The 26,387-nt window shown below is 39.4% G+C and overlaps 2 protein-coding genes across 3 annotated transcripts in view; one reads left to right on the top strand and one right to left on the bottom strand.

The window, feature by feature from the left end:
• Window positions 1-26,387, top strand: part of babam2 (BRISC and BRCA1 A complex member 2) — a 97,177-nt gene that overhangs the window by 22,243 nt on the left and 48,547 nt on the right. For both annotated transcript variants that reach the window (XM_079640311.1, XM_079640312.1), the window contains exons 5-6: window positions 10,035-10,229; window positions 11,386-11,460. In XM_079640311.1, the coding sequence (XP_079496437.1) occupies window positions 10,035-10,229; window positions 11,386-11,460 (270 nt within the window). The remainder of the gene's footprint in view (window positions 1-10,034; window positions 10,230-11,385; window positions 11,461-26,387) is intronic.
• On the bottom strand, window positions 22,501-25,738 carry LOC307013991 (uncharacterized protein). The gene is made up of 2 exons (XM_079641647.1): window positions 25,629-25,738; window positions 22,501-24,371 (listed from the first exon to the last, which is right to left on the bottom strand). Exon 2 carries the CDS (start codon window positions 24,316-24,318, stop codon window positions 23,578-23,580), a length of 741 nt encoding a protein of 246 aa, XP_079497773.1. The 5' UTR covers window positions 24,319-24,371; window positions 25,629-25,738; the 3' UTR covers window positions 22,501-23,577.

Consider the following 26,387-nt stretch of genomic DNA (forward strand, 5'->3'; position numbering starts at 1 on the left):
TTGCCTTGTGTTGAAAAGTGCTATATAAATAAACTTGCCTTGCCTAATAAAGAATTCATGTGACCCATGAAATGGATTTGTTGATGGGAATTAATTTGAATAAATTAACCCTAGGTTAACGGTACTCTTGCTATCACTACTCACCGACACTATAAACCTTGTCCCTCATGCTAGCCCTGACAACACCGGTAAGCACACCTTCATCTAGGCTGCACTGTTTTACGTGTCCTGATTTGTAGTGGTTCTCTCCTATCTACACTCTTCTTGTCATCTTTGTAAAACGATATCAGACTGGTAATTGACACAGCCATGACTTCTAGTTAAATTCAGTGTGGCTAAAATGAAAAGCTTTGTTAAAATATGCAAGCGCGCGAAAGTCAAAGTCAGCTTTATTGTCAAAAATTCTACATGTGTTATACATCCAGAAATATCGAAATATCGTTTCCCACAGTGTGACATGCAGTGTTGTGCTAGTTACTGAAAACCAGTAACTAGTTACATTACTAGTTACTTCATTTCAAAAGTAACTCAGTTACTTTACTGATTACTTACACCAAAAAGTAATGCGTTACTGTGAAAAGTAACGTTTTAGTTACTTAAAAAAAGGGCTCCCAAAAAAAAGAAGCTCCCATTAATGCCCTTATAGCCTTCATTTAAGTACTGTTATTGCATTGGAGAATAATACAATCTGTTGATCAACTTGACATGCATTTGCATCACTGAACTCTGCTAAGCAATGTGGTCTATACAAAAACAAAGATATGTTTCAAAGTGCCAATTTATCGTCGTCAGAGAGCGATTCCGGTTGATACATGGCAAAGGCTTTCACAAAGTTAGAGCCGTTATCAGTAACCGTGGAGGTAACTTTTGTTGACACTCCATACAAAGAGTGAATGTGTTCAATCTCACTAGCAATAAGATCGTACGTGTGCCTACCCTTTATCCTTTTACAGGCCAACGCAGCTTTCTGGCGTTGTAAAGTGTTTGGGTTTATCCAGTGAGATGTTATCCCGAGGAAGCTTCTGTTGTGGACAGACCAAATGTCTGCGGTGGTCGAGATGTATTCCAGCCCCTCAAATGTTTTCTTTAGCTCGCTATCCATTTTGGTATATTCTTTCTCCAGGTAGTTGGAAAACGTTTTGCGTCCCATATGCCGTGTGCCGCCCGGACATGGTATCATGCTTACTAGCTCCCTGAAAGCGGGTGACTCCACTGTAGAAATAGCCTGCACGTGTTCAACAACATACCGTGCAATGGCTTTATCCACTTTCACCTGACTAGCAGTCCCTCGGTTGAAATCCAGCCGCTGTTGCTTGGGTGGAGGTGGAGGTGGGGTGGCGTCGGATGGCTCTGGGTCTGTGGTCTTAACTAATAGCTTCGTCCCAGCATGTTGTTTTTGCAGATGTTTTAACAGATTGGAATTGCTGTTTTGAGCAGTAGATAGGATCTTTGACCCGCCAAGACACAACTTACACTTAACTAACACATTATTTTCTTTATGCTCGAGAAAAGTAAAATAGTGAGCATATCTCCATGCGGAGAAACTCGACTTGTGCTCCGCCGTCGCCATGATAGTATTGTTAGTAGGCTAACTAAACACAAACACGCCCACAAAGCGTCTCCGCATGTGACACAGGAAGTATCTAAGTACATTTACTCAAGGACTGTACTTAAGGACAGTTCTCATCTCTGTTCGCCTCGCTGTTGGCGCCGCTCACCAACGTCTGGGAGCCGAGACTATATAAAAAAAATAACGGAGTAAAGCACCATGTAGTAACGGTAACTGAGTTACTGAATTAAAAAAATAACGCGTTAGAGTACTAGTTACTGCCAAAAATAACGGCGTTACAGTAACGCGTTACTTTGTAACGCGTTAGTCCCAACACTGGTGACATGTATACCTAAAACAAAAAGGGCCTAGATAAACGTGGTATAGATTAAACAAAACGGGCCTAGATAACCGGGGTATACAGTTTAAAATGTTAATATATTTAAAGTTTTCAAAGTGCAGTTTCAGTGCAAGTCAGTTGAAACGATCTTAAGTTGGCGTGACGTTGAAGTCGTGCGACCCTGCTGCTGTACTAGCTTGTAGTTCGTCTATAGCATAACGTTAGCATTTTGCTTCTGGCGACTAGATTTATGATTCAAAAATTATAAAAGTGGGGTTGACATGTGGAGATTATCCGGTTGAACAAAACGAGATCCCTCTCTTAAATGTGTGTCAACCACAGACCTTATTTCGAGCTATTTTCCAAAATCCTATGGAGAAATTGCATTGGTTTTTGATGAAGGAACCGGAAGAAGTTTACTTCCGGGTTTTATGACGCGTCACTGCGGTTCTCTATAAGTCACTCATTTAACTAGAGTAGTTTTGTCTCTATCCAACAATACTTTATGGTATTGTGTTTTCTGCAATGCCAATGGTGTGGCTCTATTCTTTTCAGTATGTAGATCTGTCCGAAATATACATGTATATATAGATATATTATATAGTTTCAGTTCTCCAGACATTCAGGGTCCCAGTAGGATAACTTGTAACAACTGTGATGATCCTCTGATCTTTTTCTCCATCGCCACCAGCAAGGTGACATTTTTGGTCCAATTATTTGAAAACATTTTAATGGATTGCCATGAAATATTGGTTCCATTTATGTTCCTCTCAGAAAAGAGCCAACCTTAATATATGCAACAGATATTAGAGTTCCCTAGAGCAGTGGTTCTCAACTGGTCAGGCCTTGGGACCCACTTTTTCCTTTGTCAATAAATCGTGACCCGAAATGATGAACCACTCAAATCTATTCAACAAAAAATGGTGCTCTAATATATACGCTTTTCAGCATACAATATCAATAAAAGTGAAGTACAGTGCTTATATCCCTTCACAGAACTAAAGAATGCTTTTGACAAAGGTTTAATGAAATGATGGAATCAAAGCTGAACTGTATAACATAAAAAGGCACACATGCTGAAAACCCAACCCCAGAAGGGGGGTATGGGGGGATTGTCCCCCAGGAGATTTTTAGAAATACTAACATGTAAACTACGTATTCTGGTACACTCTGAGAAGAAAATAAATAAATCTATCACTCCCCGACTACCCACCAGTTGAGAACCACTGCCCTCGACGATACATAATACGAGTTTGGTAATCCTCTGGGTATTTATCATGAAGTCAAAGGGTGTTTCTCAATGTTGAGGACGCTTCCTTGGTAGGACATGTATTCCGAGTCAGATCCTTCCACCGAAACAAGGCAAGAATCCTTCCTAGCCTCGGAAATAGAAGAATGGTGGAACAGGCTAACAGGTGTGCAGGTGTGCATCATATGCGAGGCCCGCCTTAAATGGAGCGCGATTTCCGCCAAAATGTTGGAAATTGGTCCGTGCGCAAAGCATTGTGGGGATTTTAAGACCACGGAGGATATACATGTGCAGCCTCAAAATTTCCCGCAACAAAGGACGCCGACCTCGGTAGAATTCCAAGGATCCTGGACATTGGAACATTCCTTCGGCGGGACTCGATGACGTTGCATCCTTGAAATAGTGGTTCTGGAGGAACCTTCCTCAACATTGAGAAACACCCAGAATGTATCAATTCATCCAATACTTTATCACGAAATTCACATCAGCCTTAGCTATACTTAACGTCTAGCAGAGATGGGGACTCGAGCACTTAAGTCGCACACACAGAGACTTCAGACTTGACTTGGACTCCTGCTCAAAAGACTTCGGACTCGACTTGGACTCGTGTTTTGGGACTCATGAACAATCATTGTGTTTTCTATTTTTGGCGTATTAACATGGAGGAAACTCTGAAACGTCTGACGGGCGTCCTTCCTTTTTTTCATGTTAACCATGGTAACCTCATTACACAGGTGCGCGCTTCTGACACTACCTCATGGTAACTACATGGCGACCCGCGGCACACCTGCAGCTGTACCGCTTGTAATTAGGATCAACTGTAAAAACTTCGAACAAAACGCCGGCGGCACCAACAAATGGAGCACACACTGCAAAGTCTGCAATATTAAAATCAAGGATGCTGGTGCAACAACGTCAAATTTCATCAGCCACTTGAAAACTCACCCGGAGAGGTCAGTCACATTAGTGCATATGGATGGTTAGCAAACATGTTTAGCTCAGCATCGGCTATGTAATGTTAACTTAGCTTGCTACTAGCTTTGTAACTGAATATTTGAAAAGATGACTGAATGTTTGCTTGTCACACTTGTTTGCATTTAGCTAAAGTGTGATGTTTTTCCTCATATTGCATTGCAATAGCCTGTTTAAAGTGATCATATAACAAACAACTAATCAGTACTGAATACTGTATGCTAATAGATATAGGAGTGATAATAATACAGTAAATGATTTGAATTTCTTAGATATAGCTGTGCAGTATTCTTAACAGACTGGATAGCAGCAGACAATAGAAGGCTTATTACAACCAGAAGAGACATGAGACTTTTATTTTTTAGAGATTTGAGACTTGACTTGGACTTGTGACCAAAGACTTGAGACTTGATCAAGTCTCACCCCACAAAGACTTGAGACTTGACTTGGACTCGTGACCAAAGACTTGAGACTTGACTTGGACTTGCAAAAAAAGACTTGTGAACATCTCTGACGTCTAGTGATTATTGTCAGATATCGTCATTCTCAAACAATAAACAAGATTAACATTTGTAACTATTAAACATCAAGATGTTCGCATTGTAAGTGTTAGCACTTTGGCTTGCTGATGTTTGCAGTTGGCTCACGGCATTGCTAGCATCACTGTAGCCTTTTAATCGAGTGAAAGGGAAGACTGTTTCACCGCAGATGCTTGAAAAAATGATATGCATCCCATAAAATATAAAGGAACACTTACTCCTGCACTGTTAAGAGTATCTTGAAGCGGAACATCCCTGCCTGGTAGGGGAAATGGCACAAAACAGGCATGGCAAAGTGCTTTGAATAGCTGAACAAATAATACGCAATGCAAGTCCTTATCAAGTCCCCTACCTGAGACTGCCAACCCCATACCATTCTAACTATTTTGTTAAGGATTACATTTATTGAATTGACGGGATTTCATTTCCCCGCCCATTTTAGACTTATTTTGCATGATTTTAATCATTCTAAAACAATGTTACTGGCCTTTTATCAGGAGCACAATAATTCAACTACACATAATAAGCTTATTTGTGAACTATACTGCTCATCCTCTTTAATATTTATTTATCAAAAACTATTTTCTTTATTTCTTTTCCTTCAACCCTATAACGGTGAACGACCAGTTCTGCTGTCTAATTAGAAAATATGTAAATGAATCGATAAGCAGAAAGAACATATGTTTTGTTTGAAATGGCTTATATTCTTTAATCTTTATTTCAACCAGCTTTGCTTTTTCACTGTGTCTTTCACATTGGCTTGGACACACTCCTACATAAATACCCAAAATGCTAAATGGGATTGGTAATCCAATATATTCTTAATATGCAGTTTTTCAACATTGATATTGAATCAAATCCTAATATCATAATGTAATACGATTATACATTCCTTCTTAAAGATATGTGCTATTTTCAAAAAGCAAGGTATCAGTGATTTACGTATTAGAGGTGACAGGTTTTTATCATAAGCCAAGTTAAGGCTTATTCACTTGACACAGGTTTAGCCAGTGCGTTGTCAAAATAATTGGATTATGAGGTCCAGATTAAACCAGCGAGTATTGTTGAAGGTTATGATATTTACCCCCTGTGGAGAGAGCCCGTTGAAAAATGTTCCTTCTATACAGCGTGCACTAGAAGGTATTTAGATAATTTTTCTGTTAATTTCATCAAATGTTAAATCTCAAGCTCTCATATAGTCGAGATTTTGATTATTGCATCTTTTGTTTTTTCTATGTATCAAATCTGTACATTTTCCGCAGGGCTTATCCTATTCATGAAAAAAACACATAGATTTGTTTTGGCACACACAGCCTTCAGCAGAGCGTATAAAATCAATTCGGTGAAGAGTCTGTACAGACTCTCATGTCTACACACAAACACGCACACGCCGCAGCACACGGACATTGCTTTTTTGCTCAGTGCTTCTCTCCCTCTATGTTCGACCAATGTCTTCATGCAGCATTCAAGTGCTACCTTGTTAACATAAAGTCAGAACATTCAGTATTATATATGTAAACCAGTACCATTTCCTGTTATCTGCCATACCTGAGTTTTTTCAACAATAGGGACGGCAATGTTGTTCGTGGGTCTGTCAGTACATCAATTTGGTCCGGGGTCAAATTACCCAACTATAGATTACATTTTAATCAGTAATGGTTAACAGAAGTCAAATCCTTCTCATTCTGACTGTTAAACTAATGCTACCAAGAGTTTAACATGTTTAGTTTTTGGTACAATGTGATGACAACTATTTAATAAAATACCCTGTCATTTGCTACACATTACATTTCATAACATTTGGTTCAAGCTTCTGATACGTTGATACCAACGTTGGCACGAAGTCTTTGCATACATTCTCTGATTACGAAAATGTATGTCGTGCGTAACCATAGGGGATATTTGCATTCTTGCGGATACGGTACGTAAAAATTTGCTTTAATCTTTTTGATATAACAAATGGACTTGTAGAAAAAGGCTTAGGGTTTACATAGAACGTAATGTTAAAAGTCCGGATTTATATTAGCTTGAGTCTACCTAGCTTTCTTTCTGCATCACCTCGCTTCACCTGGAAGTCACCCACTACAAGCTCAGCTCCTCTGTCATTGGCTAGAAAGTAACTCTGGTGCAGCTGAGGTTAACTACTGAGCTTGAGGAAACCTTAACTGTAATTACTGAGGGAGTGTTTCTCCTGCAATCCTGTCCGTACATACTGGGCCATTTCTTGTTGCTTTTTCAGAACAACAGTAGTCCTATGGAAAACAAAACTACCATGGCAGGTATCTGAACTGTATCATTTGGGCATTAATATAGTACAGCAGCTCTCCTCAAGTATTTTATTATAAAGTTCTGTTTTGTTTACTGTGTCATTATTACAGTTTCAATGGAGTCTCAAGCCTGTTATCATTGGCCTTGGCCTACTTTCCTGAGCTTTACAGCTTGTTTTCTTCCCCCCTCTTCCACTTTGGATCCCTCCACCCTGCCTACCCTCCTCAGTGCAGTTTCACTGATACGCTATGTCACAATCCTGACACAGCACTTCCTCAGACTCTCCTCAGTTTCAGCTCGCCCCTGCCCCGGAGTGCTGACTGCCTCTTTTGGACAATGCCCATCCTTGTTTGCATCGCCCCCTCATTTCGGGAATCCCGGCATTGCTGGTAACTACTGGTGGATGAGGACGGTGAGGTCACTGTCTCTGTTTAGCCTGGCCTTCTTTCGCCTTCCCCCCCTCTCTTCCATGGCAAGAGGGTGTGGGTTTGGTCTGGGTCGCTTTAAAACAATGGAAGCTTTCTCCATCTTTCGGAGCTGATATGGAATTCCAGACAGACGGGCAGACGGGCAAAACAAAGAGACAGACAGTCAGGGAGACAAGCTAATGCAAGTCAAAGACATCCTGCTTTCTGACTTGACACCTCCATGTAATGGGTATTTATAGTTACAGTATTTTCAGCACCTATTAACCCTCCCTCCCACTCGCTACCCACCAAAATGGCTCTCTTTTCTGAGTTGCTCATCATTAAGATTGAACTCTATTTAATTATCTTGATTGCCTCAGCAAGGCAGAGTGAAACGATAATGAACTATAGTTTCACATTGATTTTGGCATTTCAGTCGGTGGGTAGAACAGATTGATATTTCACTTTCATGATGAGTGGGGAAAGGAAACACTTTCAATGTTAAGGACTCAGGGGAGCAGAGACATACATCATGGCCAAAGAACACAGTTAACTAGTTACAAACCTTGTTTTTCTTTTATTCTCAAATATTTTCCATCTACACCATGTCAATTTGAAAAAATAGTGTTTGTGTAAAAAGATGGGAAGTGCCATTTATTCAACGTGCCATTTACTCCAAGCCGCACAAATCTTTTTTAATTAACAAGCACAATATTTCCGGTTTAGTATCAATTAAAGTCCTAGCACTTTAGCAAACTTAATAAGACGGTTTTTAAACTTGTTTTTTACCTTTGCGTGCCGTACTTCCCCATTAACAAGCTTTCGAAGCATTTTTTCCCAAGAGCTCAGCATTCCATTTGTCTTTATTAGACCCGACATGTTTCCTCCAATTTATTTTTGCACAGTGATGTTTGCATTAATTATAAGCATTTGATTCCTTGCGCATCAACGGTCGGGTTTCCCTTAAGAGGGTAAAAACCTGTTCGGTAGAGTAAGCCCAGTAGTCACATGTGGTCTGTTCTGCTTACTGATATATGACAGGTGGTTAAATATGATTGGAGTTGCGTCCTGTATATTTCCATATTGGTCTCTGGCCTCAGTAAGTAGGTTGAAGGCATTTGGTGATTTCAGAAATTGAGATTGAGGGAAGAAAAAAATGTGTTCACCATGGAGCCTTTAGACATTACACAATACATTAAATAATGAGCTCAAATATTTGTCCATGTCAACAATCTATAGCTATCAATTAGTATGGCAACAGACTTCAGGAAAGTTTCAGTTCAGGCTCAATCATTTTCCATTTCATTTCAAATCTCTGTGGAAACAGGAAATCCTGCAGCACAACCCTTCCCTTTGGATCTGGTAATGGGAAGTCAGGAATAGGCTATTTTGGTGGCGTTTTGTTCCCTTTCATGCAAAATCCTTTTATCTCTACCATGTTCTTCCTCAATGTACCTACTTCTAGTCTAGCACATATTCTACCTACTCTGCTAATACTATTTATTAATTCCCAACACATTCTTGTCTCGAGGGTCTTTCATAATCTTAATGGGTTGTTCAAAATGATAAGCTCTTTAAAGGTAATTATATATCCGTGTGTATTTGTAAAGTGAATTCAGACTTCCTGTTTGAGTGCCGTATACCTATTTCTAATCCTGGAAACAAATTAAGTCATAGTAAAGACAGTTGGTCATCCATAATGTTACAAATGTTCCCTTCGACTAGTGTTTTTTATCAGGATTTGACCATTTACTAACTTGAAATTTGTAAAAGTAACTTTGGACTTTCAATTTTGACCCTATTTTTCCATGTTTTTGTCTCTGAGTTACCAGGAGAACCAGTTTTGGTTTTGGTCCATTATTGAAAGAATAAGACTTGGATAACACTTAGCAAGACTTTTTCTGTACTTGAACATCACAAACTCTGACCATACCAGTACTTATTTCTCTAACTCTCACTCAAGTTTACACCATTATCTTCCTGCTGCAAGGGAAAGGACAAAGCCAAAAGGCAAAGACAAAGGGTTAATTTCTCTGTGGGATATTTAAAATAGCATCTGAGTTAGTGGCAACACAAGCACTTTTAGTGGACCTACAATGACGGTGCAAAATTGCCCAAAGCGATTGCGTTGCAGCCTGTGTAGCGTCTGCTGTCTGCAATGGTCCACTCAGTATTGCACTAATTAAAACAAATTGTTGTCCCCTTTTAGTCATTAAGTCTGCAACACAAAACGTGGTAAAAAAAAAACTATAGTGCAGTTTTTACTCAAGCCATAGAACCCTGTATATGGTTAAGGCTGTATTGAAATCTTAGTTTTTAAGATTTCTTGGCAAATATTCTGACATAGGGATTAGATGCCATTAAGGCTACCTTTCATTTAATTTTCTTACGGGTATTACTTTAATAGTGTATTGATTTAACATCCTAATATGTTGTTAACATGATTGGGGGCGACTGTGGCTATGAGGTAGTGTGCTGGTCTGTCTACTGGAAGGTTGACGGTTCAATCCCTTGAGCAGGTGGCATCTTGTATAGCAGTGTCTGCCTCTGAATGAATCGGTGAATGCTGACTTGTATATGTAGAAGCACTTTGAGGTATCATAAAGACTGGAAGAGCACTCTTTAAATGCAGTCCATTTACCATTTAAAAAGATCATTAATGTCATGTGTTACGTCTGTTCTAATGCCTCCTATCTGGTGTCTTTCTCAGCACTTGGTCCAATGGGATGCTGGGAACCCAGAGTGTTTGCTCCAGCTGGTGAAGGAGCTAATCCAGCAATACCATCACTATCAATGCCAACGTCTTCGTGAAAGCTCCCGGCTACTCTTTGAGTACGATAGTCTGCTGGAAGATCCCAACTATGGCCGCAACATGGAGATTTACGCCGGACGCAAGAACAGCTGGGTAGGCAACGGTTGACTAACTGTTGAAATTACTTCCTTTTTGTGATGTCTTAGATTTTACAAAACTCAGGATAAGGTGTTGGTTTCAGAAAATACACAGAGGACAGTTCCTCATGTTATTCCTATAGCTTGGTCTATCTTGAGTTGAGAAAATAAATACTTTAATTGTTAAATGTTAAGATAAGATGGAATGACATGAGCAAGGCTTGATTTTCTTCTCCATTCCACCATTAAAACCCCCCCCACTATTTATAGAATCTAACCTTGAATCATAATTTCATTCACATGTCCGTGGCAAATACTGTAGCTAATTCCTCTTTGATTTTTCAAAATAACTTGTGTCAGACAAATCAGAATCATGCGTTTTGGATTTGGAAAATTCATTTTTTTCAGTCCTAATATGCAGCCTCATGGCACATGATGTTAAGACTATTGTGCTATCAAGTTGTGTGTCTGTGTGTAATCTAATTGTGTGTCTAAAATGTAAGTTTTATATAGGATTTGGAACATCCTACTGCAAACAATTGTTGCATGTTATTAAAGAAAGCTAACCTTTTAATCTCTCTAACTTTATAATACTTAAAACATCATAGTTAGTATTTGTTGATACTTCTAAAGAAAGTGGTAATTACCCAAACTAATGGCAACCAGATGTACTATTCTTGCTTAATATGTCACAGTAAGAAATGAAGGTAAGGTAAGATCTTTTTTATTCTTCAGGCGGTTTTAAACACACTATGACAGTGTGTTGTCATGACAGATGACGCTCACACAGAACACATCTTACTCTGACCATCTAAGATCTGCATGTGAAGTGTAGTGGTCAATGCCTAGCCCACTGTGACCAAAAGTCGGTCCCATTAGCTAGACAATAGACCTTGAGGTTTTTTTATTCAAATATCGAACCAATGTCCACTTTGACTCAAGGATGAGCTGTTTACAATTTGATGTTCAAAGGTCAAAGTCACTGTGACATTTTGTACACAAATGACTGTTAACTTCACTGGTTAGCTACAGCAAGGCAGTAGTTCTAGTTGATAATAATTCCATCTGCAGACTGTAATGTGCATGTACACACATATTTATTTTGTGACAACAAAACTCTTTATTGTTGTAACTGATTTGAAAGGGTTTTGCCTCTGTGTCTTGTTCTCCAGACGGGAGAGTTTTCAGCCCGTTTCCTTCTCAAGCTGCCTGTGGACTTCAGCAACATCCCTGTCTATCTCCTTAAGGTAACTACCCTCCAAACCCCATACAGATTTTGACTCTTTAATAAAGTACCCACCTACTTCCTGCTTCTACACATTGCAGACCTGCCTGCAGGGCTGTAGACTTTTATTTTCAAAGTACATTTTGTCACTTCCTTTAGATATAATGAGGGTCCTTCTGTTTACGTTCTGTACTTTCCTTTCCCATATGTTCGCATGTATTTGTGTCCATATGCTGTTTGTTTTTTGATGTGTGCAATGATTATAGCAGGCTTTATTTAAATGAACTGCAATGCAATTGAGTGTATGCAAGTATGTGTGTGTGTGTATGCAGACTCCAGTCTTGGGGGCTGTGAGTTGACTAATCAGCAAGCCGTCACTCTCGATCTGCTCTGAGCCGCGCGGTGTCTGGAGGCAGCTTAGCCCAAACACACACACACACACACACACACACACACACACACACACACACACACACACACACACACTCTCTCTCTCTCTCTCTCTCTCTCTCTCTCTCTCTCTCTCTCTCTCTCTCTCTCCCTCTCATCAGCGATTGGCTTTCCCTTCTCTCACTCTCCCCCTCATCTCTAGTACTCTTTTCACTCTCTGTCAACCCCCCCTCCATCTTCCACTGCCTGTTTGCTGCAGGCCCCGGCTCTCTGGCCTTTTCCAGCCTGGCCTCTTGTTTGTGAAAGGAAAATGATGGTAAACATAAGGGATACGGCAACCATCGTCAGCCTCACATCAGCCTCTGTCACCATGTTTCTCAGACCTGCAGCACTCAGTCTCTCAGAGTGGACCCATCCAATAACAAAAGTTATGGTCATGATAGAATATTCCTTTTTTTTACCTGTATGTCTTGAGGCAGGAAAGTTTCAGCCCTAAGGGGGCTCTATGGATGAAATTTTTTTTTTTGTGCTGTCACTTCCTGGAGATTTCTTTGCAATGGCTTTGAAAAATAAGCAGACATACTGACACCTTTTACCCGTGGGTGGTGCAAGCAGTGTAGCCATTGACACAGTGTTGTCAAAGAAGAACTCTCTGTAATATTTACTGATTTCTATTTGCGACAAAGTCTTGGATGTGGATGTATGTTTCTGTCACCCTAATCATATCATGTTCTTTGCTGCACACACTCTCGCAGTATTATGCCGTATTTGGCAGCTTGGGGTATACATAGTATCCCCATGGGAGCACTTGAAGACTAAAGAAAGATGTATCGACTCGCAGAGAGGAAAGTAATGAACATCAGCCCACACCTTGTCCTCCTACGCATTGCAGAAAGACGGGATTATGCAGCATAGGCCGGACTCTAAGAACACAAATGTACTGTACACCAAACCGATGACCTGGATTCTCAGCCTGACAGTTGTCACGCAATTACTTCTGTCAGCCAGGATGCTATCTGGGGTCGGGTCTTTTTGTCCGTTGCACATTTCTGCACTGCATTACCGTAATTCAATGCCGTTGTAGAGCAGTTGAAGTGCAATTAATGCTACGGTTCTCCCCGACTGAGCAAGCATACATACCCTATAGATTCAATGTTAAGTTTGTTAAATGACACATAGAATTGGGTGTAAAGAAAATACTGCGCACATTTTCTGCCTCACCAGTTATCCTCGGCCTGTAGGTCAATGTCGCAACCAACCAAGAATGCATCTATCCGAGCTGATTAACGTGAAGGCTCATTGGCTCTCTGAAGTGAATGTTCTGTACACCAAAGCCACTACCCTTTACAGAACTGTATAAGAAAGAAATTATCTGACAAACAGGGTCAGATTTGATTGCAGCCTTGATGCATTTTTCCACAAATACACGTTGTATGTCTGAAGCTGGCCCATCAGGATCAAGTCGCAGTGACTCATTTGTGTACGTGTTGGTGATTATCACATGTGCATTTAAGGAAGATGATGCAAATTGTTACAGTGGTTGATTATGTATTCTGCTCAAATTTGCTCGCCACACTTGGCCCCGTCAGTTTTGCAGGGAATGTTCTCTGCCTCTGAAGACCAAGCTTGATATTGTGTAAAATTAATTTACTAGTGCCATGACAAAGGTTGTAAAAGGAACAAGAACCATTTATACTTGCTTTTATATAATTAATGAGGGGTTATTAGAAACATTACATTTAGTTTAGCTGACGCTTTAACCCAAAACGACTTCTAAAATCACTCATGATGAAGATATATACTAAAAACAGCAAAAATCCTTGTAGCACATTCACTTTCAAAAGCCAAACCATTGACGAACTGGCAATAAGATTGTTATTAATGTCCACAACTTGATAACAGTAACTCAACAAATAGTTGACATTATTGGGTGTAACCGTTTGGTTCATACCCGGGTTCAGGAGTCCAGGTTCAGTGAGTCCAGTACAGCAGTAAAAAGAAAGCATTTAATATACATTTATTTTTCATTTATTTTTAACAGACTAAGACGGACAAAATCCTATTTTTGGGAACGTTGGTCAACACTTGTTTAATTCTGAAGATTAGCAACATTTCTGTATAAGTGTAAGAACACGACAACATGTCAAAACAGGCTACAAAACAGAAGGATTGCTGATTGTTGCTTCAAATTCTATGACTGCAGTACACATTTGCGAACATCTACTTACTTAGTAAATAAATGTTTATTTAAAAGATTCATGTGTTTATTTTAACTGCTGATTAAAAGATCACAGTTTACTGCGTAATTCTAATTCATTTTAATGGGAGCATTATGTTGACGTGACTCCGGTGGCAAGAACCTGTGTTGCCCTGCAAAAAAGTTTATATTTTCCTAAAATGCATTGCAGTGCTGGATATAGTTTTTTAGGTAATTAGCAAAATGACATGCACCATTTATTTTTGTATTGCACCATTTGCTGTACTTGTCCTTCTTTCTCAGCATAAGGCCACAAAACCAACATTTTTACCCAGATTTCACAAAAATGAACAAGCTTAGAACGTTTGACTAATTTAGTATTTGTTTATGTTTGAATTACTTGTTATTTGTTTTGTTATGTGCTGTGTATACCTTTTTGCACTGTTTGAATGTCTAATAAGCATTCAGAGTCTTGTAATTATTTCAATGCTATTAGACCTTTTCTTTAGTACAACACAGGGCTGTTTTCATAACGCCCACCAAGTCCTCCCAATGAGTTATAACCTTTTAAATAACAGCTCTTTTTTTTAAAACGGTCAACACACATACAAAAAAAGTGATGCTTTCAGACAGAATATCAGCCAGGTACTCTAGGTAGAGGTCAGACTGTTGACCCTGATTTGAATCAACATCCTCATCTAATCCATGGATGTCCTTGCTTGAGGAAGGGAAGGCTCGGCACTGAAGCGGAAATCTGTTCAGACACGGGGCTACTCCGCGCTTCTAGTGGATGGCGAGATGTTGCTGGTGGGCGCGGAGCTGTGGAGGACGACTGTTACCTGGAGCGAAGCATCCGCGTGGTCTGAGCTCACCACAGTGGACATGTTTACCTTGCTGCATGCACTGCCCAGCCTCGGGGAGGGGGGAGGAAATGCACGTTTGTTTTTTTGTTTTTCAAAGAGGGCATCCCGTCATAGTCAAAAGAAGAGAGTGGGAAGGACACTGCGAGCGGGGATGAAGGAAGACAGTGAAATGCACACAGATGGATGTTGGCAGTTTTCTTCTTTAAAGGCCACGTCGTCCTCTTGGGCAACGTTTTACTGTCTCATCCTTTGATCATACCTTGACCTCTGGGCTGTCACCCGTTTGAAGTCCCTTTTACTCATACCCTGTCATTTAGCATTGGCCTTTGACCTTCCACTGTAGTGGATATTTGCTCATATCGCTTAGGTCTTTTACCATGGTTGCAGTACACTGACTCTAGTTTGCTATGGTCAACTTAACATATCAATTCCTTAAGGTTGTAAGTAGGGCTGCAGCAAACTATACAATTTATTTTCTAGGTAAATACATTTGTCGTCTGGTCTTTAAATGCAAGTAAACCATCAAAAATGTCCACCCCACTTCCTCAAAGTCCTATCCATCAGTCCAATACAGAAATATATACAGTTTAATATTATATGACATGACTGTTAAGCGTTTAGGGCTGAAAAAGTTATTTAAAATTATATGAAATGTAGCTTTGCATCAAGGCTGTTTAAATTCCTAACACTAGCTCTAAGAGACTTATAATAAATGTTTAAAATACCCATTTGGACCAACTCAATTCAAATCATTATTTTTTTAAAGGAACATTTTATTTCGTTTTTGGAAAATAACCACATAAACATTATGTTAGGGTTTTAATTAACATTAAGCCGTAAAGTTCTGCTCTACAATTAAAATGTACTCTTATTATGATCATTAAATATGTACTTTTTGACAGTTTTCACTGACTTAAAGGCGGTTCAAATAAGATCGATTTTTCTGTTGATGGATTTATAGATCGTTGGATGAATTCTCACAGATCTAATCAGATAAAGAAATACGGAAACATATTTGGTATTCAGGAAATTTGTATGTTTCCTGCTACTCCAGGATTTTCCTAAACACAGAGAAGAGCAAAAAATAATCACATATGTGACCTTTACATTAAAAGACGTCCTTTTTGCATCCCACTTGGCTGTCCGTCCGTCCCGCTCTTTAGAGTCTGTATATGTGCAGCGGCGGCTTGCCTCTAAATGTCCACACTGATCAGCATGGAGTGACGGCACATTCGTGACTGAGCCCTCTGCTCTCGCTTCACTTGAGCTATGTTTCCCCCACAAGCACTGGCCCATGTCACCAGCTCCAAAGCAATTTGTGTGTGTGTGTGTGTGTGTGTGTGTGTGTGTGTGTGTGTGTGTGTGTGTGTGTGTGTGTGTGTGTGTGTGTGTGTGTGTGTGTGTGTGTGTGTGTGTGTGTGTGTGTGTGTGTGTGTGTGTGTGTGTGTGTGTGTGTGTGTGTGTGTGTGTGTGTGTGTGTGTGTGTGTGTCCAGCAGCTGCCATTGATCTAAAGGGATGTTTCAGGTGAACAAAGTGATTTCTTCCGTGGCATTCTGCGGGAGATAACTACAAAAACATTGCAGTTGAACTTTAAGACAGGAGATTTGATAAACTCAATACATCATACAACATTACACTAAAGTCTTCTGTCCTGTCAGTGTAAATCCTTGTAATCCTCACATGTAAAGTATTCACAACGACTGATGTGTCTGTTAAAGCAGACACATCAGCAGTTAAACGGTTTCTTATTGCCGCCCTTTTCATCCCAACTGATGGGTTTTATTACAGTTGTTTTAGACTGAAAGCACTTGCATTATGTGTGCTTTATTGGATGTTGATGCTCTTGTTTAGTTTTTAGTATTTTTGTTATCATTGCGAGTACACATTTTCAGCACAGTTAAAGGAATAGTTCAACATTTTGGGATATGTGATGTTACCACTTTCTGGTGAGCAGTTTGATTGAAAGATGGACACCCTTGTCATATCTCTGTTATGCATAAGGCTACATGCAGCAGCTGACTAGCTTAGCATAGTTTAGCATAGCACCAAGGCTAGGAACAATGGGAAGAAAAATGTACAATACTAGAATCAACTAAGCAAGAACATGGCACCCATTTCTCAGAAGAAATGCCATGCCTCTCCAATGCATAGCATCCCAGCCCCCACCAGGTCTAGACGTTTCTGAATCTAGTCTGTAAAAGCTGTGCATGCTTAAACAACAGCACATGCGTCTAATCATTTTTACTCTAATTATTTGTTGTACTGCATCCTCACCCCCTCCCCCCCCCCCCCACACACACACACACACACAGACACACACACACACACACACACACACACACACACACACACACACACACACACACACACACTGTTTAACCTTCAGAGCTCTACATGCAGCGACTGACAGTGGAGGGTCAGGGTGAAGCAGAGCCTTGGGCTTTCGGTCTGTCTTTTCGTCCCTGACTCGGATTATTTCTGTTCTTCCTCCACATTTCCTGTCTTGTTTTATATTCTTTCATCCATATATACTCTCTTGAATGAGCCTTAAGCAAAAATCCCATTACCAAACTTTTTTTTTTTAATGATGAATTATCTAAAATAGAAGCTAAATACTCAAATGATGGTATTCAGCTCAATAATGTCAGGGGTGGGGGGTTAACATACACATCAGTCAATCTAGCTATTAATCAAACCATTCTCTCGAAATACATTTAAATAGCACTTGTTTGTTTATGAAGCCCCTTGACAGAAAATATGACTATTAAAGTGTAAACTGTGAAAACATAAGAGAAAAAAATGTACTGCCTTAGAATAATGCACAAGTGACAAAACAACATTGAAATAAAGGAAATAAAATATATGTAAAAGCTATAATAACAGAAATTGAAGAAAACAGCTTGAGGTAAAAACTAGATTGAGGCTGTTCCTTCCATTATGGGTTACATTAGTAAATTACGGTTGTTGTTGTTGTTGTTGTTGTTATAATAACAAATTATTCAAATTAACTTGAAAGACAATAAGACCAGAGAGATCATTAAAAATAGAAAAAACAGAAATATTTGAGTGTTCAGAAACCAATGCACAAGTGAGAATACAAATTAAAAAACATAATAAAACATGTGTTAAAGGTTTAGTAACAGCAATATTAGTAAAACAGCTTGAAAAAGAAAAGTTGTGATTATAACTAGATATTATTCAAGTGGAGTCTATGTGGGTCCTGACTTTGTGTCCTTTAGTTAATAATCCCTGCTCCTATAATTAAAGAGCTACAAATCAGCTTTGGTAAACACTTCACATAGGTGGCGAGAACATGAACATTTCCTTATGATCCTCTTCAATTGTGTTCCTGACACTTCTGGAGGCTGAGTTTGACAAAGACACTGTCTTCCACTTCAGGAAAAGTAGGTTGAGAGCGCAGCGTGGTACCCTAGGGGCCGAGTGGAGGAGCTGGGGACAGATTGAGGGTATGGCTTGAGTTTGTAGAAGAGTGCTGAGAATGGATGTCTCTATCTCACCTTAGATACAGAGGACTCTTGGTATAAGAGTCCTTTGCATTGTCAAGGCACATGACAACAGAGTGTTACTTTTGCGTAATGATACCGTGGTTACACCCAGGAGTGCATCCATTGAAATGCTTCAAAACTATACAGAATTTGAGGAGAAAGATTGTGTGAACATCTTACTGTTCTACCCTATAGGGCTAAGTCTTTTGAGGAACACATCTATTTCCTATTCTTCTAATCGATATAACGATTAAGTTCAATTTGATTCCAATACATGTAACCACATTCCCTGCATTACCAGGTTCTATGAGCTGATAAACAATGCACATTTTCCAAAGCATTATTACAAAATCATCTTGTTTCTGCGAGAATTGAATCAAATGAATTAAGGCAGTTGTTTGTTGTTGAGATTCTCCAAGGGCTTATCTCTAAAAACCAATACATCAGTTGAAGTGTCATCCTCTGCGTACACATAATTATCTTCAGCATTAAAAACTGTACTGAAAAAGCAAATTTGAAATAGAAATGTTAATTGTTAGGCCCTTCCAGCACCCATGCTGTTTACGTAGCTACGTTTGCTCAAGGACAAGTGGTAAACCGAGTCTTCAATGTAATTTGAATGATTAACCTCTGCTCAAAGCTGCTGCCTCTTTATACTGTGTTTTTCCTCTACATTATTCTCAGATGACACCACTATTAGATAAAGAAAAACATCCCTACAACCTACATCACCTTTCAGAGTGTTCTTACCGTTTAGTGTAGGATAGGTTATAAAAGGAACACACAGGAAGCCCCAGAGATGGCACCAGGTCAGGTGTTCATTAATTCATGGGGCTTAATAAGTAGGTGTTGTTTATTCTAATCAATGTTTTTTACCATCCCACTCTTCACCTCTATTTATTTCTGTATTGGTTAATATCTTTTATCTCTACATTAGGTTTTAAAATAGATTGATAATGTTAACAGTAACCCATGACCAAGAAATGAAATAATTTACAGCAATGTGTGTTATCACATTTAAAGCCAAAGAAACAGAACATTCTCACATGTTAGAAGCTTGAACCAAAGCTCAATTATTGAAATAAATTATTTATCCATTATCAACGTGTTTGCTGATTTAAAAAAAAAAAAAAGTTTAATTATCTAATAGATGACCAGATTATTTGTCCCGGTCTTTTGGGAGCCTATCTTGGAAAACATTTAGAAAACAAGTCTTTCAAATCAGAGCAAATTGCTTCTTCTTTAAAAAACACTTTAACGCCAAGCCAAGATTTATACGAAGTCACTTATCTGACGGCCTACACCACAGAATCACCACCAGCAACTGACCCCTTTCGTTTGCGTGTTTGTCCAAAGGTCCTTTTTTTTCAGGACATAGGAGTGACCACAGCTCTCTAAGAGATAAGCCCGAAACCTGTTTTTCAGCAGCTGCGGTTACCTTACCTTTCCGGTTGCCACATAATTGTCACTCCTTTCTCAACCGCTCATGAGGCTTTTTGTTGTTGCGGTTTTTCTGTCCAGCTTACGTCCCCCACTGCGAGGCAGTTGAGCTTTTGGAGAAGTCGTGGCTGAAGATAGACTACTGCGTCACAAGATGAGTCTTTCACAATTCTCTCTGCAGACCTGGAAAACAATGCTGTGGTCAATGCACACGCACACATACATACACATATACATGCACGGACCCTCAACAGTGCCAATCGTTAAAGACCCATTAAGGCTATCATTAAAACGGCCTTCACAGCTATCTATACTGTCCATTGCGTCATTTGTTATGTCGTGACCAGAGTAAGGAATTCAATGGCATTCAGTGTCCCATTGACTCTCTATTCTTCTGTCGGTTTGACCTCCTGGTTGTGGTTTTGACCACATGGCTTCACATCAATTTGGAAAGGTTTTGTCACTCAGTTGTGTGAATTGATTTGAATTAGTCGTTACTTGATTATGCTGTCAAAACATACTGTCGTGGTACTAATCCTGGTAACACAAGACAAAAGCAAAAACAATAAAAATGATCTAATGGCCTCCTTCCGCCCCCTAACCTTTTTGTCTTTCTATTCTCAGCCTGTCTGTTACTTTGGGAGAAAGCTCAGGCCTGTGCGTGACTGTTGAGCATTTTGTGCCAAAGCAAGTGGTTGTAATTTGTGGCCTTGCCGTGCCCTTGCACGGTAAACACTGACTAAGAGCTCAGGAATCTTAAGAGCTATAAAATAATTGCAGGTTACTCCCATAATGCCTAGAGTGTTCTGCTTGTTGCCTTAGCTCTACCTTTTCTATCTCTTCTCTTCTTTTTGCACAGCCTCTACAGGTACTATGCAAAAAGGTATTTATTTTCCCACTGTATATCTGTACTTTATAGCAGATACTGACACAAGGAAAAGAGATTTAATTCCTGAGATGTCATAAAGGTTTACTAAATGTTGACGGTCCTGCTATCATGGGAAACTAGAACAAATAGTTCAATGTATTTCTATGCAAAAAGTAAACTCCTGCATAAATTGGGAATGTATAGACACCAGTAGAAGATGTTTTATCCTTCTGTCTTCTTACTTGTTTGAATCCAAAACAACTTTTGCCCAGTCAGTGTGCTTTCTGCACAGGATTCATTGTATCTTTGAGATGTACTGCATGTTTTTAAAGCTCATTGGAAATCTACTGTACATTTACTACTTGCAATACTCAAAGTGCAAAGAAAATCTTCTGCTCTGTATTGAATAAATTCAGGGCAAACCTAAGCATATCAAGATGCATTCATATTTCTTTCCAAAGTGCTTTTTGATAGTCCTGTTGCTGAGTGATGGCTTGTCTGTCTAGCACCGAGACATGGCATTTAGTAAGAAAGCAAGTTACCCAAAAGACATCGTCAAATAATTGCCAGTTTAGGCTTCACTAATGCAGAGTACCACTGAAATCTGAAAAGGCCAGCCAATGCTTCCACGCAGATAAACAATTATGTGGCTTTTAAATGGTGTATGTATTATAGCTTGGTATGCTCTTGAAGAAGCATTTAAATGTCAGGCTCAACAGCTCAAACAGAAATAGGAAGTGCGAGAGTAGAAATTGTTCAAATATACAATTTTATATTCATGTTATCCTTGTATATTTGATCTATTCTGCACGGAAAGTGTCATTTGATGGTTTCCAGTGGCTTGTATCCAATCAGAAACGTTGTCAAATGATACAACATTTGGGAAATATCTGCATGATTGCTATAAATTCAAACCGGTGGCAGGAAGTGCACACCCCTCTCCTGCGTTTGCTGGCGCAGCAAACTGAAACTCCTCTGTTGCAAGAAGCTGGATGCAGTTGCAAAAGAGGAGAGTACAGTGGGCTGTGGGTAACTCTCTAATGTGTTACATCAGTCACCTCAGGGTGAGAAATATCGGATTTAGGCTGATTAAAGAAAACTTAAACACCATTAACATGTACATGATATTCAAACTCTGAACATGAACTTACACTTACAACATACTCATTTGTTTTATTCAATACAGAAATATCATGGTTTTAATTTTGATTTATAGTAAACATTATATTGTGTGGAAAAAGTAAACCAGCAACATCTTATCTGTTCATTGGGAATTCATTCCAATCCATCAACAAGGACTAACATTTTAAGGGTTAGAACTCTGAAGTATAATGAAAATATATGAGGAATAATGTACGGCAAAAGGTTCATTATTAGCCCTTCAAGGTGATTCAAGAGCTTCTCACCCTACTATGACCCGCTAGATGTACATTACAACTCTTGTTACATGGCTACTTACTGAATACATAAACTATTAGACACAATATATTGATTTCAAATAGATTATGTTTATTTTTTTCCTTTGCTAAAAAATATTCTGCTCTCTGTGATGTAAAAGTTCTTTATTCATTGCATTTTATTCATTAACCGATGCAATGAATAAAGAACTTTTGCATCACAGAGAGCAGAATATTTTTTAGCAAAGGAAAAAAATAAACATAATCTATTTGAAATCAATATATTGTGTCTAATAGTTTATTTATTCAGTAAGTAGCCATGTAACAAGAGTAGTAATGTACATCTAGCGGGTCATAGTAGAGTGAGAAGCTCTTGAATGCCTAGGTTAAATTATCCCAATCGAGTATTTAAAAAAAAAAAAAGATTCCACATGGAAATACCACATAGTTTCTGTGGATTTGGCTTTTTCTTTTATGTTAATGGTAGAGTGCATGCAGATTAATGTAATTGTGACATGGTTAGCTTGTACAAAATTAAGAAATGTAACTTTTCTAACAGTTTTGCGTCATTACAATAGGTACATAAATAATTTAATCATGTTTCCAATTCCAATTACCGAAATGTGTCCTTATAAGGAAGGTCCTTGTTGATTTGTTCCTTTTTATAGAAGTTGAAGTACCCTTAATCTTAAGTGTGCTAGCCATGATTAGAACGCAGCACATTGAGACTGAGTGTACCTGTGGTTGGTTGATTGAAGTCTGTAATTATTTTGTAATTGAGCTTCCTTGTTGGAGGTCCAGAACTTTGTGTCTGATTTGTCTTGTTCACAAACTCTATGGATTGCAGAACCCTGCTGCGATTACTGCCAGGTGGTTTAACATCTGGCTCTCCACAACTGTCAGCCTTCACAAACTTAAAGGGAGTCTGGATCAAGATGCTCCTGTTAACATGCTTTCATCTAATTCATGTTGCTGATTTTCAAGAAGAAAGTGAAGCACAGTCATACGGTGGCACTGCAATCAAACAACACCTGTGTTCTAGCGTGTAAACAAATAATATTCGAGGTAACTTTCAGGGAATCGTTTTAATCATTAACGCACGTGATGGTCTCTGAGGCCTCTTTGAAAAGCACCTGTTGTAGTGAAAACACTTGATTCAGACTGCAGCTGCAGATGTAAGACTTTCTTTATGACTGTGAGTGATTGTGAAATGTGAATATTTATTCACAGTTTTAGACCTAAGTACTCTGGAACAAAGCTTTGCAAAATTACATTACATTTAGCTGACACTTTTATCCAAAGCGACTTACAATAAGTGCATTTGACCAAGAAGATACAACCTTGAAGAAAACAGAATCATATAAGTACATCAGGTTTCATAGAGCCAAAACATTTCAAGTGCTACTCAACTGGCTATAGATAAGCCAGTCCTTTGTTGGTATATAAGTGCTTTGTTAGTCATTCTTTGTTATTAATTCTATCGCTCGAAGTGGAGTCGAAAGAAATGACTTTTCAGTCCGCGGCGGAAGATCTGTAGGCTTTCTGCTGTCCTGATGTCAATGGGGAGCTCATTCCACCATTTTGGAGCCGGGATAACAAACCGACATGTTTTTGCTGATGGGAACTTGGGTCCCCCTCGCAGAGCGAGCCGTTTGGCCGATGCAGAGCGGAGTGCACGTGCTGGGGTGTATGGTTTAACCATGTCCTGGATGTAGGAAGGGCCAGATCCATTCACAGCATGGTACGCAAGTACCAGTGTCTTGAAGTGGATTCTAGCAGTTACCGGAAGCCAGTGAAGGGAGCGGAGGAGCAGTGTGATGTGGGAAAATGTAGGAAGGTTGAAGACCAGACGAGCCGCTGCATTCTGGATGAGCTGCAGAGGTCGGGTGGCACATGCAGGTAGACCAGCCAGGAGGGAGTTGCAGTAGTCTAGGCGTGAGATGACGAGAGCCTGGACCAGAACCTGCGTCGCTTTCTGGGACAGCTGGGGACGTATCCTCCTGATGTTGTAAAGCGTGTATCTGCAGCAGCTGGTTGTGGCAGCGATGTTTGTAGTGAAGGACACTTTGTTATCTAGGATCACACCCAGATTCCTTGCAGTCTGAGTCGGGGAAACAACAGAGGTGCCGATGATGATTGTTAGGTCAAGAGTGGGACAATCTTTTCCCGGAAGGAAAAGCGGTTCTGTCTTGTTGAGCTTGAGGTGATGAGCAGACATCCACTGAGAGATGTCAGCTAGACAAGCAGAGATGCGTGCGACGACCTGGGTCTCTGAGCGGGGAAAGGACATAATTAATTGGGTGTAGTCAGCGAAGCAGTGGTAAGAAAAACCATGCGGGCTAATGACAGATCCGAGCGAGTTTGTGTACAGAGAGAAGAGGAGGGGACTGAGGACAGAGCCCTGAGGGACCCCTGTAGTTAATTGACAAGGGTCTGACTCGGACCCTCTCCAAGTTACCCTGTAGGTGCGGTCTTTGAGGTATGTTTAGCTTTCATGTCCCTATATTCTCTTTTTTCCAGTTTCCAGAGCCCCTACCTAATTGCGTCATACAAAAGCAATACCTTTTTAACTATAATGAACTATGGCCTTGAAAGCTGTGTACATAACTTCCATTATTACCAAAAAAGAAAGTCAAGCCCACGAGTCAATACAGGCAATTCCAGAGACAAGACCCAAGTCAATACTGATAAGTCCCATAGCCTTAGTTTTTACGAACACTGCGACAGTAAAGACGTCATACTGTTCTGTTCACTTAATGTAATGCCTTTGTTGTCCTGTGCATTTTGGATACCATCATTGATCTTTTGTCACCTTCTATGTATCACCCCACGGTTTTGTACAGGAACCAAATTATCTTTGGTATCTTTTTTTTAACAACTGGCACTGAGTAAAGTACTGTTAATTATTTGTGGTTTTCTCCTGCATCCTCATTGCAATCTGTCAGATTAGTTCCAACAAAGTACATCCAGGTATTAAACTTTCAACTTGCTGGGAATTAATACTTTAACGTTAGTTCGTTAGCTGCACACCTATTAAAGGCTCAACCTCACATGAAAAAATACATTAGTGTTGATGTCCAAGGCAAGTTGCAAGCCTTTATTTATTTTGTCGAGTCCAACTAATAAAATGTCTGGATCAAATCCAAGTCATTTGCCTTGAATCCACGCCTTTTTTTCTTTTGTGTCATATCATGTGAACAAATGCTTTGGTAAGTATATATAAGTACTTTAAGATTAAAACATGAATTCAATGATTAACCTGAGCAGAAGGCAGGAGATTTTCAGCTGCACATACATGTTAGAAACACTGCATCTGGTTCTTTCTTTCATGAGAAATTAAGGCATCATTGTCCTGATTGAATTACATCCATTTTTAACAAACATTACCAGCATTAGAGATTCCTTTTATATTCAGAAAATCAGTAGGAGAGACTTGTTTAATGAAAATGAGCATTACTTCTTTATGGTAAAGAATCAGACTTATTGCTAATCAAATAAAAAAATCTTTGTTAATCATACTAATCTTACCTTGTGCAAAATCCTCTAAGAGTGTGAAGTCATCATAAATTACTGCACAGTATGACTGCAGTAAGTTGCCTGAAATAGGTATGACTGGACATGTAGAAAGCTGGATACACTGTAACCATCATCTAAATCCTAAAAATAGAAAGCCCTTGGAAACCAAGTATCCATGTGCCAGTAAATATCAATTTGTGGTTAATGATGTCCACACCCTGAAACACCCAGAAAGACAAATGTAAATATCTGAACTTGACCTTTGGTTTATGACATCAGCATTACTGTTAAACTCCAGTAACACCCTGTCTCGGCTCAACTTGTTTTCTGTTTCTGAGGAGGTGTCTATGTGCATATCTACATGGATGCATTTTTAACAGATGATTTGTTTTCTAAAGGAACTTGATCAAAATAAAACATAAATATTGCCATTTTATGTATTTAACTTGAGTTAACCATTTTATATTTCTTACTCTGGAAAGGCATAAAAAAAAATACACCACGACTTAGAACAATTAACAAACAGAACAGGATCTGTCATACAGATGTAGCACTGAATTTCGGACTCCAGCTTACAGCTTCCTGCCTACGACCTGCCAAAGACCAGTATAGAGGAATGTTAAGCCCTCCCACTATTTTCCAAGAGGGCGTTGCCAGATTTTCAATTTCAGGTTTTAACCAGGAGATTCATTCACAAATACAGAAAGACAAGTTTCATGGACTTTCAGTTGTGTTTTGAAGAGCATTTGAACACATCAATATTTTAGATCA

This window comes from Notothenia rossii (assembly GCF_949606895.1).
Source record: "Notothenia rossii genome assembly, chromosome: 7".
NCBI lineage: Eukaryota > Metazoa > Chordata > Actinopteri > Perciformes > Nototheniidae > Notothenia > Notothenia rossii.

Excerpts from the sequence above, each read along its gene's own strand:
- LOC307013991 (XM_079641647.1), bottom strand. The coding sequence starts at position 24,318 with ATGTCTGCTCATCACCTCAAGCTCAACAAGACAGAACCGCTTTTCCTT.